Here is a 20427-nt window from a genome sequence, read left to right as displayed (position 1 = left end):
AAGTCTACCAACAATCTTCTTATATTCGTGAGAAGTATCTTCGTGAAATATTTTATGAAGTAAACTGAGTTACATTTATGTTAAACTGATTTCTTTCCTGGTATTTACTTGGTTAATAATGTTAAGCTCCACGCTGTTTTTTTTTTTTTACATATACATATATTGTGCTAGCATCAGCTACTGTTCGACTTGAAAATTTCATGTGCAATTAGGTAGTGGGTTGAATTAAGATGCCGAACGTCAAGAATCTTCCTGAGAGAAATATCCTTCCTGAGAGAAATATCAAAGTAACAGGGCAGCTAAAAGTACCCCAAATAACGACCCATTTTAATAAGAACAAATATCGAATTTGTTTTACATTTGTCGCAGCATTAGGCTTGAGATGAACAAGAACTACAGCATGACAAAATCAATTAGTAGCATGTCCTTATAGTAGCTCACAAAAAAACCATTAAATTTTAAATAAAGTATTACTGAAACTCGTAAAAATTAAGAAAGAAGTCTATTTATATTTGAATTTCTTTTACATCGAGTTTATGAGCGTGTGTGAATGCATCAGATATTAAAAGAACGTTTTCTATTATCCTATCTATAAATTTATGCAACTATTATTACAGATTCCAAAAATACTATGTTATTTTCGCCTTTACCAGACCGTTATCTTTTTCCCTATATGAAACTTATATTTTACATACCAAACTTATATTCTATAATAAACTTTATGGTCAGCTTGTAATGGAAAAAATTACATTTGCGAGTTACCTCCACACTTTGCCTTACATTATGGCACCCAGCACCTAGCGTAGTCGTTTAACAAGGCAGAATCACTACTGCTATCCATTTTATTTTGTGACCCAATAAAGGTCAAGTGGTAAAGTCGCTGAAAACTGGTAGTTTCGTATTTTCAGGCGAACGGCTGGCTGCTTTACCCATGTGGTTTCCCACGTGGTTAAAGTGCATACGAGCCAGTTTTCCTAAGAATGTCCTCCGTGAAGCCATCCCTTCCCCTAAGCAGATATCCCTAGTGTGCTCTACCCTAATCAACTAAGCCAATCCAAAACAAACTAATCGCAAACTAACTAAACTAAACACTTTTCTTGAACAAACATCCAGAAAGGCAGCCCTCTCGTTTAGGTAGATAGATGCTACTTATTACAGTAGCAGCTATCTACCTAAACGTAGATAGCTGATTTAAATAAATTTAAACGTAGATAGGTGATTTAAATAATCCGAATCAAAATCCAGTGGCTATAAGTATGATTTATTCGGCGAAGAAACTTTCTCCTATTCTTTCTAAACTCGGACACGACAAATGTAAACATTTCATTTAAATTGCAATTAGGGGTATATTCGATTTAAAGTAAGGTGATTAACATAGACCAATCGTTGTTAGCACGTTCAAAAAGTTACCACATATTTATTCTCAGAATGGATCTTTTTTTTTCCACCTCAGATCCACCGGCTGTGGTCATGCAACCTGTTAACGGCGTCATCGTCAACGAATCCGACAGCGCTATCATCTACTGCACTTACGAAGCCAACCCCTTCAATGTAACGGATGTCCTGTGGTTCCATGAAGGTGAACTTCTCGCTGTTCCCACGCAAGACAAGTATGAGATGAGTATGCAAGGCTACCCTGCCCTCACGATCCGAAACGTTCAAAAAGAAGATCGGGGATTCTACTCCTGCTTACTCGCCAATGACATAGGCAGGGGCAATGCCACGAACTACGCAGAAATCAATGTATTGTGTAAGTAAATATTCACTGTAATATTAGTTTTCATATATATTATGTTTTCCTAGCAAGTTAAATCGTAATTGCTTTTTTTATGATTTAGTAGAAATTTTCAGTTGATTTGCAAGGGCTTAGTTACAATTTCATTGGCAACAACTGTATTATTACAGTCTGTTATTTTAGAAGGTCATAGCGACCCTCTCCTTAGCGATCGTAACTTGTATCGTTATCACATCACAGAAAAAATTTAGAGATGTTAGCTAATTAGAAGATTCGACCTTTTACCAGAAGCTGTCGTGGCTATGGTTATGAGCCCAAACCGTGACTCATAACCATGTCAACGAGAACTGGAGGAGAAGACGTGCCCATTCTAAAGTCCTATAGTGTTTCACATCGAACACACCCTTAAAAACGTTCCTTTTCTATTGTTATTGCTTGTAATCCTCTTTCCATATGCATAAACAAGAAATAGCATTTATGTAATATACATAAATGAGCCTGAACTGTTCTAATTTTAGTATTTACAACTATTTAGTAAAATTTCTTTACTTGGTTTTCGGTACATAAAGCCTCAAATAATTACACAGATAAAAATCAGGTAAATAAATTTTAATTCAGTTGTTTCATATCGTATATGACATTATATGCTCAAATTGGTTTAAAATTAGTGTTACTACTCTCAGATATGAAATATCTGTTTGACGGAGTTTGCAAAGCTACTGCTCAATTCAGCTCGGTTAACAGTTGAGAAAAAAAATCTGAAACAACAAAGTAATTTGTTTCTGATTAAATTGTCGAAAATTTCGCTCGGGTATCTCCGAGGGTGTACCCCATATTTTCTGTTAGTTTTGCTGATGAAATATGTTCTAATGTCGAAATAAAACAATAAATGCTTTAGAGTAAATCTCAGATTGCTTAAAGTAATGTATTGTTAAAAGATAAATAATTTACTTGAAATACTCTTGCTTTTTAAAGCATGAGAATTCATCCTTTAAACAGGTTCCATTTTAATACATCTCATTCTCGATAAGGGAAGACTTATTCTTGCAGATTTCTTCAATAATTATTACATGAACAGAAATAAATTGTCAGTTTATTTCAATTAATAACAATACATTGTAAAATAAATAATCGCTCACCAGATAGATACAAATTTCCTTTTATACGTAAGAAATATGTCACGTTTCGAATAACACTTACTCTAAACTATGAACTCTAAAACAATCAGTTCTTTAAACTAAAAAACTGAAGTCTCTGGAGTGTCACAGAACTAAACGGACTTCTATCTATTAGAGTTGTATCTATATAGAATTTTTCCGTTTCTTCGATACTTCAGGAAACATCACTGCTGCGTCTTTGAAAACGCGTTTTTTCCGAAACTTTGGAAAAATCGCCAAGTTGATTGGAAATCGCCTAAAACATTTTTGTAAAGCTGGTCAAGAATGTTTTTGCCCATGACTCATCTTCTTATTGAGTTATTTTTGCAATTTAATCGTTGATGGATTCAGAATCATAAGATCGCAACTCTATGGATGAAATGTGTAATGGCCTCTAAAATACACGGGGTTTATAAATGAATGATGCGGTTTTAAAACTGATAATTAATTGATATATTATTTTACTCGTGTTAAAATCTACACTGTAAGCATTGGCACCTGTCTGAGTTTCTCAATACCATACCTGCTCTTTGCTTATTGTACTTACTGCGCAACCGCAGCATCAGTTTCCAAGGCGGCATCGCGACATGCATAAGCTTTCTGTATGCCCCATTTTGAGGTGTCCAGATATGTGGTTATAGTGCAACGTGGGATTCGTACACGAAAGACCCGTTACGAATCCGCGCCGTTCGTTTAGGGAAGACCCGCCACACAAGAATAACACAAGCAGAGGGTACTATCAGTTCGTGAAAACTGAATGCCTTTGTGAAGGCAAAGTTCTGGTCAATCTCCTGTGTCAGATGGAAATGTTGAAAGAGTGCGTGAAGTGTTTCAGCGAAGTCCTTATAAGTCACTTAGTAAAGCAATTAGGGAATTGTACATGCCTAAGAAAACAGAGTGAAAGGTGTTGCATAAGTAAATATGTTTTAAACCGCACAAAGTGGGATTAGTGCAGCACTAGCAGACAAAGTGAAAAGATGTGACTTTTGAGAAAAGATTCAGTTAAAAATTGAAGAAAATGGTTTTGTAGAAATACTCATCTTCTGCGATGAAGCGACGTTTCATGTATGTGGCAAGGTCAACACATACAATTTTCGTATCTGGGGAAGAGAAAAATCGCATACACGGGTTCAGCATCAGCCTGACTTTCCAAAATTGAACGTCTTTTGTGCAGTGTTACGCAAATCAGTGCAGGACCCATTTATCTTTGAGTAAAAATTGTGACCGAAAACTCAACTAGTGATGTTGGAAACCTGGTTGTTACCTCAGCTGAACATCAATTATAATTATTACATTTTGCATCTGGACTTTGCTCCGCTCCATTTTCACAAGAATGTACGAGATCCTCTTAATCGTATTCGTTACTTACTCTGGACTCGTCGACGTGCTGCAACAGAAGACAGCAACCTTCTTCCCTTACCACCTAGTTCACTGGATTTAAAATCATGCGATTTCTTTCTTTAAGGGCTTGTTAAAGACCCCGTTTATGCACTGCCAATATCCGTGTCCCTTAGGGAAGTGTGTGATCGGATGAAGCATGTACTACGGACCATCACGACGGATATGTTACATTGAGTATGGGAAGAATTTCATTACCGTGTAGATAGATGTGTATCGTGTGACCAAGGGTGCACATTTTGAAGGATTGTAATTAATGCATCAGCAATTTAGACAATTGCCGCTGCTTGTGCTGTAAGGTTTGTCCATGCAAATTAATACTTGGATTTATTATCAATTTTTAAAATTGCACCATTTATTTATAAACACCCAGCACATGGGCCCGGAATGCAATTAAATAAAAAATAAACCTTAAAATTATTATATAGAATTCAACAAATAAGGAAATAAATAAATAAAAACAATGCCTAGCATTACAATACTGAAAATGGCATTACAGTCATAGATCCAAATATTATAAACATTTACAGTAATTTAAATAAATTATTAATTCCTTATGCGCATTAAATTGCTTAAATTTTGGAAAGAATATATAAATTCTTTCTAGTACCATACAAGTATATTTTAATTCAGTGGCCTAGCTCAAATTGCATGTGGGCTAAATGCACAATTTAAAAGTTGCTGAAGGATTGAACTTTTTTTTTTTTTTTTTTTTAATAGAATGAAAATTTTTCTTCGCAAAATAAAAATTGTCTTTACAAACAAGAATTTGAACTAAGTTTTTAAATTTCCTTACTAAATATTGATCAAAATATGCATAAACAATATTAATTATAACAACTCAAAAGAAAAAGGTCAAATTTATACTTATTTTCTGTCTGAAATCTAAAGGATTTTTAAGAATCTAAAGGAATTTCTGTTTTTTAACTCAATCAAAATCAATATTCAGACATACAATAGTTCCAAACATAAGTATTCATATAAGGCAGATTTAATTAATAGTACAAAAAAATAGGATTTAAAATCCGTACTTTATTTTATCTCCATTTGTATAGTAATAAGATCTGCGCAGCTGTGAATCCAGTCAACCTACAAAGCACAGATCTGAAGTACCAACTCTGTATTAAAAAAAAAAAAAAAAAAAAAAAAAAAAAAAAAAAAACATCATAATACTGAAGTATCTTAAAATTGTCTTTAAACAGTCAATTGGCCAATTAAATTAACTGATTGTACCTACATGGAAAGTTATCCCTTCTCAGTCTGCCATAGAAATATACGGTGATAAACCTATTCTACCTATTTTGTGCTCGACAGTGGAAGTTGGTAAAAGACCAATAAATATCGCTATATCTCTAAATGTCTGCTCAGTATTTATAAAAAATGCATAATTGAAATACATTCGCGGGTCGAGAAAAATTTCCAGACCATTATTTTAATTTACTTTATGACCAAAAATATATTCTACATTTTTGTATAAAATGTATTAATTAATTCTGGAGTCTATGCTTTGAGTACAACAAATGCTGCTAAAGCATTTATAAAACGTATCTGATATGATGTAAAGTTATAAAGTAACATTTAAATAAACTTACCAAATTATGATATGCAAATTACTATAAATAAATAAAAATAATTCCACTCCACGATTTTTTATTTACTTCTAAGTGTTATTATGCGTGATGGAATAAAGCAGCTGATACAAAAGATGAATATATAATTTTATGTTAGAGGTGTATCCTCGCATCCGCAAGATACCCATGTGCACTTCACAAACTATTTGTAAAGTTTTCTTATTCAACAGTAGAAGAAACAGATACAGACACCAAGCAATATCAGACCATTTTATTCTATTGGGAGAACGGAATAACTGAGAATAAAACTGTATCTGGTGGGTAGTTCTGCACCAAAGCGCGTTCAATGCGTGACCCTTTTATACTTTAGTCCTTTATTTCACTCGCTTATTTTTACTCCTTTTTTCACGATTGTATTTTTTTTTCCTATCTCCTCTTCTTATTCTGGAAGATTGCGTTCTTCCCTGAAAATTGCCTTCCAGCATAAAACATAGTCTTCATCCATTTCTTGAAGCGGGTAGTTTAGGTGAGAGGAGCGTCAAAGAGCAGCTCTGGCACAAAATGGTTAGGAACAAAAACGAAAATTTAAGACAGATCGTGGTCGGAATTCTGATCACATCGGGTTTCCTAAACGAGAGAACCGCAAGTGGTTAGTTTTACACAACTATCGCCAGTCATGAGTTGCTTTCGTCTATTACTGTATTTTATTTTAGTGACGCAAAATCCTCAAACAACACAGTAAAGGTATACTTAAAATAGTAAACTCTCAATTCATGTAAGGCAGACGTTTGCGGTCTGGTGTTTACTCTCACGTAAGGAGAAACTAAAGTAATTCCAAACTCTTTGGAAAGCGTACTTTTGTTGCTTTCAGAAATGAAGCCAGGTTTCAGTAAGGCTTTTATTTAAATTTAGTTTATTTCGATGATTTTGGAGACCTTGTAGAAAAATTAGCAACGCCTTCGCCGGGAATCGAAACACGGACCTCTGAAATACGCGCCCAGCGTGCAGACCACTACACAGCGAAGGCATGGTAGGAAGGCGGGAAAAATACCTTATATACTTCCCCTTTTAAAGGGCGACTGGGGTTTTTAGGGGACCCAATCGCCAAATCCTGGGTGAAGAGAATTATCATCCAACAGACTTTTATTTCGGTTGCCACTGTAGAGACATTAGGTATTTTTTGGAAGCAGGTAAGAGGAAAAATATGCAACGCCTCGCCGGGAATCGAACCACGGACCTCTGGAATACGCGTCCAGAGTGCAGACCAAAACATCCCGAAGGCATGCCAAGACGGCGGGAGAAATACCTTATATACTTCCCATTTTAAAGTTCGACTAGCATTTTTAGGTGACCCAATCGCGAAATCCTGTGCTTGGAGAATCATCATACACCACAGTTTTAGCTCGGAAGCCACTGTAGAGACATAATTATTTTGGAAGCAGGAGATTTAAAAAATTAGCCCTTCGCCGGGAATCGAACCACGGACCACTGGAATACGCGCCCAGCGTGCACACCACTGCACTACGAAGGCACGCTAAGAAGGCGGGAGAAATACCTTATAACCTTAACAATTGCGTTTAACACATTTAAAATTTCTTGCATACCAGAAGTGACAGAAAGTAAATAGTTTAATCAAATTTCATTTTTATTATCTCTAAATTTATTGCTTCACTCAAAAAGACAAAATTCTGTCATAAATAAGTTCTAAATTACAACGTACTATATTAGAACACAAGATATTCGGAAGCGAAATATTCCTCTGTAAAATTAAAGTTATGGATTGTTTTACGGGTTTTCAATTTTTTCTTTTTGATATACGTATGTAAAATATAAAATAAATCTCTAATAAATTACTAATTTAATTAGCAACAGCTCTTTGAATTCCTTTTGTTAGATTTTTGTATGTCCATCCCTCTTAGCATCTGCATTGCATTATAATATCTCTCTACTGCGTCATTCCTAGACCAATCTATACATATGACTCAATAATGCTGATGACGTAACTAATGGGGATTCTAAACCTAACCTTTGACGTAATTAATTCGGAACTTTATCTCAAAATTTTGAGAACTGAAACCTTTCTCTTGGTGAACTGCTGAAGCAAAGTACGCTCTGATAAAATGCTGCTTGACGCTATTTTTCCTAACGCAATAATATCTAAAATGTCAGTGTGAGATTAATGTGAGAAGTGCATTGTGTCACGTCACTTGAAAAAAAGAGTATTTAATCTGCCTTCGCTGTTCATTACGATTTCACCATTCTACCCTCTACACTATCAATACTGCTTCATTACAGTGTGTGAGTTTGCATTACATATGTATATTTAGTGTTTCTATAAAAACACTTTAACATCCTCACGTTACAACAGTAAATTACAAATATAAAATAAATAATGCAAAAATTAGTAATAATTTCTAAACATCAAGTAATAAAACCAACAAAAAATCTAAAAAGAAAAAAGTTAGCCATGAATATAAATGTCACAAACATGTGAAAAAGGCTCTTCATTGGTGTGCATTTTGCTCATCAGGGGAGAAACATTATAAAATTATCAACGGAAGATGGGTCAGGTGCTTTCCAGATTGAAAGTACATCTCCAGAGGTCCTTATGAACGGTTAAGTAACAAACACTAGATATATATTTTTTATATTATTCATTTCTTGGAATTTTTATGCATTTTTCTCTCCTAACATACTTTTATTAATTAACTAACTATAATAATCTTGATTTATGTCAACAACATTCATTGTTTGGTTTACGTTCATGTAAACTGAGTGATTTGTGTACCTTTCCAGACTAGATATGTACTTATATGCATTTTGTGTACATTCATATGATAAGAAGACTCGAAAGATAAAAATTTTAGGAGAAAACAGAAATATAAAAACAGTTGATATTTGAAAGATTCAGGGTCTAGATATGGCAGTGAATGCAGGTTAATATTTCATATAACAGAATGGTAATGATTAGAAAATTTTAATTAACTAAGGGAAATATCCGGTTTTAACGAAATTTTCTCAGCACCGCCAAATTTCTTCTGCGCAAACAATTCGCGTTGGAGTGTTTAATCAGATTTTCTCAAACGATTTTTGTCATTTGAAAGAAACAGGCTTGCTTTAGAACACTGTGTTGTGAAATTTGCAAAACAATATCATTAAGTGCAAGGTGTCTGAAATGCAACTATCACGCTACCAGATTTGAACCATCATTTACTTCCAGTTCTGTTGCAAAACGTCAGCTACAGAATGTCCCCAAATCATGTATATAATTTTAGGTATGACTCCGGTACCGAAAGTTCAAAAACAAGGACTGTGATATTCAAGAAGCAGAACGCTCTGGCCGGCCTACTGATGTTCTTGAGACCCGCCTGCGAGAACTTGCAGAAGATCAGTATGCAACTACTGGAGAGCTTGCTAAGGAGTTAGATGTTAGTGCTATGTCCATTAGTCCCGCTAGGCATCGCATAAACGTGACGCACAAGTTCAATCGCTGGTTGTCACATGGACTGACTCAAGCAGCTAAGTAATATGTTAGAGTCTCCACTAATCTGCTCGAATAACAACGCAGGGATGGATCGTCACTTGTGATGAAAAGTGGATTTACGTCAACAGCACAGGTCGAAAAGAGTGTTGGACTGCACCCGGTGAGCCCCTCAGCAGTGTCGCAAAGCTCAATTTCACTAATAAACAGATCATCTGGTGGGATTGCCGTGCTATTATCTATAAAGAGTATCTTAAAAACCCTAAACCCCTCGGAAGTAAGGTGCACAGCGGGATGCTAGACCATGTTGATGCTGCTGTCAAAGAAAAAGTCTGAGTTCCGTTGCAAAAAGGTACTGTTCCATCAAGATAATGCAGAACCACATATGTTTGCATTCACCTGCTGGACTCTGTACTTGTCCCACCCACAATATAGCGCGACATCGCTCTTTTGGACTTCTACATTTTCTCACACTTGCAGCTACATTACCTGGTGCCATCTTCCATTTTGCCCAAGACATCCGAAATTAGGTTGATCAGTTTTTGGAATTGCAGCCACTAAGTTTCTGAGCCGAAGGAATCGAAAAACTACCGAAACGTTGGCAGAGAATCATAGATTTGGGTGGTGATTAGTACTCGCACTAAAGTACTGCTTTCACGTTTATTTTCCTATTTTATTTAGAACATTTTTTGAAGGAAAACCTTCGTTACAGCTACATACAGTAGATTTTCCACTATTCCAATGTCAATGGACTTCTACATTTTATCTCAAAAATATACAATTGGGAAACAGCGACAGTTATGTTCTTTGTTTTCTAGGCATTGTAAAAACGTGAATAAAAAATAAATAAAAAAAATCCATCTGGAAACGGCACTTCAGTTTAATAGCAAAAATTTCCTTTTTAAATTTCAACACGAGTCGTGCTTTACCAATTAATAAGTACTTTTCTTTGAAGTTCAAAACATTTTTGTGAATTATTTCTTTTTTATTACATCCATTTTCCCTCACTGATTCTACCATTTGCACAGTTCAATGAATTAGGTTTTTGCTTCTTTTACTTTTTTTTTTCTCTTTCTCCCTTTCCACGTAGACAAAAGTTATTAGCGATTCGTACTTCATTTTTTTTGCTTGTTTTGTTTTCCACTTTATTCATTTGGACGTTCTTCTCATAACAGAAATCACGGTGAACCAATTTCAGAAATCAGAAACAGAGTAAAGAGCATGAAAAAATGATTTCTAGACATGTTGTACATTATTTGAATTTCTCTGCAAATAGATGATTAAATAATAAAAAAGCACATGGCTAATTTGAGTCATTTGTAAACATTCAACCGTGTATTGAGTTTATTCTTCTGTAAAAATTAATGTTTTTCTACGGATGGAGAACTCTAAGTATTAAATGGCTTAAGTCCTTAAATATAGAGTTTATCTTTGAATATTTATTTATTCCATCAAACGTTTTTGCTGGCTGTGTTAGAATTGGTTATGTTTACATTCCATCTACATTGTATTATTAATTTGAACAGAAAGGAAAATAATATAACATAAATGAATATGTAAATATCATATAAATATACAGCGCATTCATCTGAAATTACTAATAAGATTGCTAATAAATCTTTGGCAAATAGTGAAGGTAAAATTAATGAAAGACTGTTTGTATAATGGATCTTTTCTTTTGACTTTTATAAAACTCTGACTATAAACTATAATAATAAATAATTCATAAGACTCCAAAATACCACAATTCAGAAGTAGTTTCAGTTAATAAATTACTCTAGTTAACGGACAGAAATTAAATATTAAAATTTATAAAATATTTAATGTTGTTTGCATTTATTTTACCTGTTCAAAATTCCTGTTACTTTTCTGAATAAGAGAAAAAGACCAAGGGCTTGAAAAATTAAAGGGTTGAACTTTTATCATAAGGTAGCTTACTTGTTTACATTCCGCTTCTAAACAATTAATTTTGAATTCCTAAAAGGGATCATAAAAGGCTTAATTAAAAAAATTTTAATGCAGTTTGTCAGTTTGTCTTCAGCTACAAATACTTTCCTTACTTCTAAGGAATTGTTCTTCTAAGTGTACTTCTAAGCGTTCTAAGGAATTTTTTCCTCCACCGCTAAGATAGAAGAATGTTTCCACTGTAAATAATTTCCCCGTGAAATCTTTATCTGTAAATTATTAAGAAGTATTTAGAATACTTGTAGAATCATTAGATTATTCCGAGAAATCTATACATGTAAAATGATACCGAGTACATGAAAAATGATCCGACCATTCCGAGTATATGAAAAATGATCAATACCTTCTCTGGGACTCAAACCTGCACCTCTCAAATACACGCTGAGTGTGCTACAGTTACACCACGAAGGCATGCAGAAATGAAATAGAAAATGCCTTATATACGCCCTCTTTTAAAACGTGACTGGGTAATAGTGCACCCAGTTACCATATCCTGGTGGTGAAGAATCATCATCTACCACCTTTTAGTTCGGGCACCACTGTAGTAGTAGTGTCAGTGGAGGACGTGGGCACCATCCCTCTACCATTACGGTTAATCGGTTCTGCTCACGTCCGCCCTTGTCTAGTATTTAATAATAATTCTTCAATTTTTACATTGCTATATATTGTGGCTGTTTACAAATAAAGTATATACAATAATTGCATTCATATTATTAACATAACGTATTACATAAATTTTGGTTGGATAATTTTCTCCAATGAATTTCTTTCTTTTGTAATTTCTCTGTATTTTTAAGCAGTCTATATATTATTTCTTTATTGTGAAGTTGCTCTTTTGTTAGATGAACCATTTCAACTAGAATGTTGTTTAAGTCCTCTTGCAAAAATCCTTTCATTTTGCTGCAATTCTTTCATGAGTTTCTCAGTTTCAAGGTTTCTATTGTATTCCTCATATTATACGTTATATATTGTGCTAATGTCTTCCAGAGTAGTACTTTTTGTTTCCAAAGTTTTCGTCTTTTACTTTTTGTATGTCGCTGAATCCTATCTCTCTTTGATCACACCGATACAACATGGTTATGCTTTCTTGTAACTTGATTTTCAAGTTTGTGATATCTTTATGACAATTTAACTATCAATGCGTCTTGTCTTCATAATTGCCAAAAGTCAGTGTTTATGTTTCGTAATTTGAATGCATGTACATATTAAATGCATGTACATTTTAAATATAATATGTATGATACCTTTTGCTAGAAATTAATCCCTTTTTCAAATTATGAGCACTGATGTTATTTGCTTTATTATAGATTGAATTTATTACTTCACTGTAGAGTTATTAGATTATTTTGAAGCAGGAGTACATGAAAAATGAGTCATGACTTCGTCGGGATTCGAACCCGGACCTTTTCGAATATGCGCCGAATAGGCAACCATTACACCACGAAGGCATACAGGAAGGAGGGAGAAAATACTATACATATTTAAGTTCCTTAAAATAATATGTTTAGTTAAAAAAATAAAATCATAGATTAAAGACTTGAATCGAAATAGTTTTATTGACTGAAGCAATACTGAGACTTTTCTCCAAACTTCTGTCTTATGAAACAGAAATTTAATTTAAAGTTAAAAAGAGAAAAAATACTGAAACAGAAGTGTGCTAAATATCAGTTTAATCGAAAAAATTAAAAAGGGTTTACCAGTTAAAAGGGTCTTTTGTAATTAAACGGGAAATACACAGAAGTAATAATTTTGCTTTTGAAAAGTTGAGAATAAGATAGAAAGTATAAAGATTCCAAGACTGCTGATAAATTAAAAATAGAATTCTCAAATTTCAGCAAAAAGACCAAATATGAAGGGCCGTATAAAATACGGCTTCATTTCAAAATGAATATTAAGAAAGAACAACCTCAAAAAATCTTAATGAAGAAAGGGCAAAGAAAAATGTATCTTCTGGATTAGGAAACTGACTTTTTCATCAGCGGATCAAAGAAAGAAAACAATAAACGATATTTGTTTGATTTTTTATATTAGAATAAATACTGAAATTCAAAACAGTAATTTGTAAAATGACAACATGTATTCTTGTTTTACTTAAAACTGGTGTGCATGTAGTATTTAAAATTAGACACCATGAAAGCTGGAAAAAAGAAGTCTGAATGCTTTTTTTATACTGCGCACAAATGGCGTTTGTTTTTATTTACACACACATACACGTTTCGAGATCATTTGGGCTAACGCTCCTTTAGGTTAAAATATTTAAAAACGGTATATAAGGTATTTCTTCCACCTTCTTAACATGCCTTCGTGGTGGGGTGGTCTGCACGCTGAGAGCGTATTACAGAGGTCCGCGGTTCGATTCGCGGAGAAGGCGTTGCTAATTTTTCATCTTGCCTGCTTTCAAAAAAGTACCCAATATTTCTACAAGCATATCTTTAAATTTTCGACAGATGGTCTCGCGTGCTGTAGATAAAAAATGTTTTATTCCCTACAGTGTTGCTACTGCTCGCTTTCATATTCTTGAGATTTTTAATCAAAAATTCGTTCAAATTTTACAAAATGTGAAATAGACAATAAAACAAATTTGAAATTCAAAATTCTGGCTTCCAGGTGCGAGTGCACTTATTTTATTGTGGTTGATGCGCTATCGACGAAGTAGAATCCAAAAAGTTTAAATGAAATGTAGGATAGAATGCGTATAATTTAATATTCCGCACAAGGAAGTTCTAAAGAATTCTGTTTTTTTTTTTTTTTTTTTTTTATGATTTCAGCATCATTCTACAAAATTTCTAATTCGACTAACAATGTGCTGAGGTGCAATTGATCATTGGCTGGATTTGACGACCTGGTCTCCTCCCTACCCAGTCATTCTTTATGTGGGGAGAATATAAGGAAATTTCGCTTGCTCTGCTATGTATTCTCGTGCTGTAATTACTAATAGCACATTTGGCTGACAGTTGGGAGATCTTGAGTTCCGGTATAAGCATAGTTGATTTCTGCGGTTTGGTTACTAAAATTTCTAATAGCCAGTTAAAAGGCTCTTTTGAGCCAACAACTCTCTTTTGAGACAATTTTCTTACTTACAACTCTCTTTTGAGTCAATTTTCGAGCCTACACATTTTTACATCTGAATGATTCTCATAAAATAGATGTACAAGCATTCCTGTTTGATTAAAATACTATGTGTCCCTAGATAATGTTCTTAGAACGTCAATCTGGCCACCTTTTTTTCTATTCTTAAAAGAAAATCTGTAATACAAAATAGGAAAAGAGAATGATTCTGCTTCTTTCCTAACGTTTAGTTCGAAACACAGTTTTTTCCCCTAAATTTTTTGCGCTTGTTGGAAACTGTTTTCTTCAGGCCTGTTCTTTTTCTACGGAAATAATGGCTTTCTTGCACACAAGTTGTGGTCTGGGGCCGTCTGCTGCTTCTTGATACAGTTCAACACCTTTATAAAACGATATCTGGATATAACGATGTTCCAACAGACAAATCAGTATTATTTGATCACTTTTCCTTTCAGAAGCAATTCTATAAATGAAAACTAAACAAGTACATAAAATTCAAATCGTGTGAAGGGTAGTTCTTTATAAAATCTTTTGTCTAGATTCGTATTCAGAGCTAATAAAAGAGTGCGGATTTAACACATGTGTTCTGGGAACGCAATACAAACATCGTAAACGTACTTGCTCTTATTAGTATGCAATAAATGCAGGAAACTACCGAATAAGTTGCTTTGAATTGTATGATTATATGATTCAACGTAAAGATCTTCTCTGCAAGGCTTTACAGTCAGGTAATTAAATTCAAAAGTGCATATTACTTTCAGTCAGGCAGTTTGAAGTTTAAATGTGATGCATTAAACAGGAATATCATTGAGATATTCTGAGAAAAGTCTCTGATTTCCCATTCTTCTCAAGAATACAATGGTTGAACACAATATTTTTTCTTTAAGAACGTTCCTTAAAAAGTGTAACCATTCCTTAAAAAAGTGTAATCCATGCGTTATTCGTGAACTTCATTATAAATGCTATCTGATTATGACTAAGAACTTCAGTAATCCTTTTATGAGATCTACGCAGATGTAAAATTGCATGGATTTAAAGAGGTTTTTAACCGAATTTATTTCGATACTTAAGTTCGAAATGCCTTGCTTTAATGCAAAATTCGAAATCATATATAGGTTTAGAAATTTGTTAAAAGCTTCAGAACTATTGAAACGTATCCCATAAATAGCACTATGGTGAACTGAAGATTTCATATATTTGATAAGGTGCATAGAATTAAAGCTTTATTCTGGTCTGGTGATGCCGTAAGATTTACAGAGTTCTGTGCTACTCCATTACGTATTTCATGATAGATATAAAACGTACTTGCTTATGTATAGCCTTTTAGTCTAAGAAAAAAGAAAAATTGGTTTACTATAAAGCTTGAAACTTATTTCGTAAATTTAAAGCAACATGATCTTCATTGCCATCCATGGTTTCTAAAGTTGCCTTATGTTAAAGTCCAAGTATTTTCAAAGAGTTGCGATCTAAAGTCTTTCAACAATAATTCAGACCATTTTTATTTTCGTATTCGTCTCCATTAAATGGTCTTCAAAGGAATCGTCATCATGGCAGACTTATTAAAGAATATTAAAGGCAGAAAATTAAGAATTTTACAACGATTCTGTTCAAGCTTTTAAGAAAGGTATTTTCGTGCCCATAGTGATTGCCTTTCTAAAGAAAGTTTAAACAGCAGTTAAAATTGAAGATGACATCTTTTTTTGTATTCAAATTATTTTGAAGCTTCTTAATACTGATTTCAGCATACGCATTTTCTTTGATTATCAATTTTGAAAATGCTATTTTGGGGACCTATTAATAGGAAGAAGTGACATTTAATTTGGATTACACATATTGCCTCGAATTTACTTTCTCATGAGTCAATTACGAAATATTTTATGAAAAAAAAGCTTGTTTTACTTATATCACAAAATTTAAGGCAAGTGATATCTGACTGATACTTCTATTAACGCATCGTTTGTTTCGACTTCAGTCTTTAATTCGAATTCACAAGAAATTACAGATCTTAATTACAGAATGTTTTGAAGAAATGTTGAGTTTAGAAATATACAATAAAAATAGCTATTTAAAGAAGACAGAAAATAAGCATTAATTACAAAAGGCTTAGCTATGCGTGTACAGTAATAAGTTCTGCTACAGGTGACATCTATGAGTCAGTCGGTGTTTAATTTTGCATATAAATACACGTTTAGAAGATTTCGAAGAACCGTATGTAATACAGAATTTTCACACATATCAAAGGAGGATAGGTTAAAAAAGAGGATTACGATAAATATACTATATAATATGAAGTTATTTCGATGTTGATGGCTTATTAACCATGTAAAATTAAATAACCATGTCTGATGCCTTAGTGACATTTTCTAAACCGTAAACAATCTTCATATCAAGTTAATTTTCTTATCTGTTGCCATGTAACTAGAAGGCGTTCCTTATTGTATTCTTTGTTTTTCAAAATTTGTAACCAATTTTAAGTTACCCTGAGTCCTTCTCTCCAGCTTATAATTTTCATATGCTTTTCTGGTTTATCCGGATCTAATGTATTGCCTATTTCAGTACAGACTTGTTCACGGTTACTGTAATCCTATCTATTATCAGCTGCTTGCTATGTTAGTTCAATTGCTATCTGATCTCACCATTATCAGCTTTCAAATCAAATTGCCCGGGTAGATTGCCATTTACTTATATATTACATCTGTGATTTGATCACTTTCTGGCTTTCTTTTCATCTCGCTTTTTAGAAAGAATGAACAACGAATGGACAGATAAAAATTCAAATTCGCTTAACCTCGAGTTCGCATAAGACACGGTGCTATTATATTTGAAAATTCATCCAAAAACGGCGTTTGATTGGATGAAAACTGTCAAATTTATTAAAACGATTCGAGAGTTGAAACGCTTAAGACAACATTAATTTTATTGTATTCTGTACCTCTACATATGCCTGTTTTCTCAAAAGAAAGAACAAATAGCTAGGAACATTTACTAGGATACGGTTAATGACTTTCTATGTATTGAAAGTTATCCGAAAACCTGAATTAGTGCCATAATCATGCTCCACGGATATACAGATCTAATAAAAGCTTTTAAATGCCTGCAGTGGAAAGCCAGATTGTTCTACTGATTTGCCAGAATCTTCACTCTTATGTTGATTTTGACACATCAAGATATTACATATGACGTAAAAATTGGTACTTCCAACACGTACTGAAAACGTTTACGGTAGCTAAAGCGGTGTCAACTTCGACCAATCTTTCGTTTTGTAATCTTTTGTGTCTCTTCTGAATTCTATTAAGTTCTATTAAACTTAATTCCCGAAGATACGTCTCCTAAGGAGATCAGTCTTCAAGTATTTTATAGTAATGAGAGATCCAATCTAGTCTAATCAAATGTGAGTTCAGCGGCCGAGAGGGTCGCTGAACACTGGTAGTTCGGTCCGAGGTTCGAATTCCGAGAACGGGCTGGCTGAATGGGCGTTTTCGTGGTTTTCCCCATCTGTAACGTGTATATGAGCCAGTTTCCCTTAGAACGTTCTCCAAGAAGGCCTTCCTTCCCTTAGACAAATAGCCCTCGAGGCTTTGCCATAATCACACACACACACACACATGTGAATTCCAAGGACTTGATTCTACTGATTTTGTTTCACTGAGCTCGAAGTCTGCTGTGCAAAAAATGTATCATTTTAAGGAAAAATACTGAAATTAGATAGAAACTGGGAGCATTTTTAAACGTTTTTCAATAAACAAGTTCTATGCATAAATAAAACTAAATAAATGCATATTCTATGCATAAAAAATGTTTTTTTTTAATTTATAATATATTATTTCTCATTAGTTTCGCGTACCTACATCTGTATCTCTATCTAGACAGATAGATAGCATATGGAAATCTGTATAAAGAGAGAAATTTATCTATCTCTCTACACACACATATATATACAAACATAGAAATATATCTACATATCGATATGTATATAGAAATCGTACATCTATTGTATAGAAACATTAACCTTAAAACAAAGTAATGAAGCTGGGTACCAACTTGTTCCACTAACGTGATGACTACAAAACTATATACAAAAGTTCCAATGCATTGTTGAAACTGTAGGAACTTACGTATTGTTTTACGTTCTTGAAACTGTCCATTTCCTGATTGGTTTTGGATATTCTTTATTAAACAAAGTGCTGCATCTAAAGCTAGCTCAGAATACAGAAATAAGAACCCATCGATCAGTAAGTAAGTCGACGAAGGATGGAACGTGTACATGGTACGAAAGGAATATTTTTATGCATAAAAATTTCCAGTGCTCCTCTTAGGTAAAAATGAGTGGGCGAAACAAAAGGAATATCGAAATCAAAATATTGTTTAACTTTTTAAAATAAAACACGTTTGCTTGCAATATTTTCAATAGAAGACTATTTTCTGTTTTTATATGTGTATAAAGTGGAATTAAATTTATTATTATATCTAACTAATATTTCTAAAACTAGAGCCGTAGTAAAAGTTATAAACAACTTTTAAATATCGCCTGCAAATGTTGTGTGCTAGAAACGATATTAATTTGTCACAAAACCATATTTTCTTTCTGTGTTTACGTCATATAAAATGCCTGAAAATAGTTTTAGACGAAAAAGCGTGATTTCACATTCTTCGGAAGCAAAAAAGGTTGGTACATAAATGTTCATATAAAAACCTAAAGAAACATTAAGAAACATAATAATTGCTACAGGACTAAAGACATCTTCTTAAATAGCTAAGACAGATGAATAGTAACAACAGAATCTTATTATAACTGTGAGAAATACAAAATACATTAAACAATTAAAAAAAGTTAAAATCTGGAAAAGAAAGAAAAAAATCTGAAAGATTTCAGATTTTATATTACTTACAAAGGGGCATTTTTTTAACGTTTTGTACGTTACCTTTATTTATTAAATATCATGTTCTTCGCACTTAAACTATAAAAATCCATTCCACAGCAATATCGCAAAATAATTTAAAAACAGTTCTTTAGAATAAACATATCTTTATAATTTCTGATACATAGTCTCACTCGCTGGAGATATTTTTTTTCCCGTAGAGTGTTACGATTGCTCGCTTTGAAATCGTTGAATTTGTTAATCGAAAACTCGTTAACGTTTTACGAAATATGAAATAGATAATAAAACTAATTCTGAGTTCCAAATTGGTGCTTCCAGGTGCCCGTATTCGAAAAGAGGACTACGTTATTCAAAGTTTGTTGTCTCTAGGTACCGTTGTTTTTCACAGGGCTAGAAACATACATGCATTCATGAAGATTCTTCATTGTTTAATTTCTTTAAATATAACGCAGGGCGTTAATGTTTGGTGGCAACTATTTGAAAGGTGATACGCCGTTCACAGTTTTTCGACGCTAAATGTCGTTTCGAGACTAACAGCCCTTCTGCGCTAACACTCCATTGGGCTAAAAATAGAGGAAACGAAATGGGCTGAAATTCTTCTTGACGCAATGAGGGGTAACACACATCACCACTTTACTGTGAAGGCAAAATCTTAAGCCATAATTACTGAGCCAATAGCTTAACAATTTGTAAGAAACTAAAAGTCGCGACCCAACTGGTGACTGATTTTTTATATTTCATACCAAGAGAAATATTTATGGAACCTTCTTAGATCTAAAAGCTTTCAGGTTTTTTTTTTTTTTTTAATTTATATCTTCTATTCTATTCTGTGGAATGTGTAAACATAAAATCGAACTTTTAATATAGTTTTCGTTATATGTTCTGTTAGTAAAATATTCATGATATTTCGTTAATATTTGTTTCTTAATATTAGTTATAAATTAATAACAAGTGCTGTTTTGTACAATAGTACAGTGCTATTAATCTTCAGGAACCAGCAACTTCTAGTTTTCCGATTTCTTTTTAAATATGGTGAATATATCTTTAAAATGGTTTGAGAATTGTCATTCAGAACTTATCTAGGTCAGTAAATGTTTTTTCAAATACCTGTACGAATGCTGCACTATAGTGGTATCTCATAAATTTATACAAACGGTAGGTAGGTTTTTTTTTA

General features: G+C 33.4%; 1 protein-coding gene across 1 annotated transcript in view; it reads left to right on the top strand.

Moving 5' to 3' along the window:
- The window catches only part of LOC118199035 (hemicentin-2-like), a gene marked incomplete at its 5' end in the record, with an annotated part of 837377 nt that overhangs the window by 277394 nt on the left and 539556 nt on the right, over positions 1-20427 (top strand). Inside the window, one exon of the mRNA XM_085806510.1 lies at positions 1454-1750. Within this exon, the coding sequence (XP_085662636.1) occupies positions 1454-1750 (297 nt within the window). The remainder of the gene's footprint in view (positions 1-1453; positions 1751-20427) is intronic.

The sequence above is a fragment of the Stegodyphus dumicola genome, chromosome 1, assembly GCF_044657685.1.
Source record: "Stegodyphus dumicola isolate Sdum_Otavi_A_Nest chromosome 1, ASM4465768v1".
NCBI classification, from domain to species: Eukaryota; Metazoa; Arthropoda; class Arachnida; order Araneae; family Eresidae; genus Stegodyphus; species Stegodyphus dumicola.
This window is presented reverse-complemented; position numbering and strand designations above follow the sequence as displayed.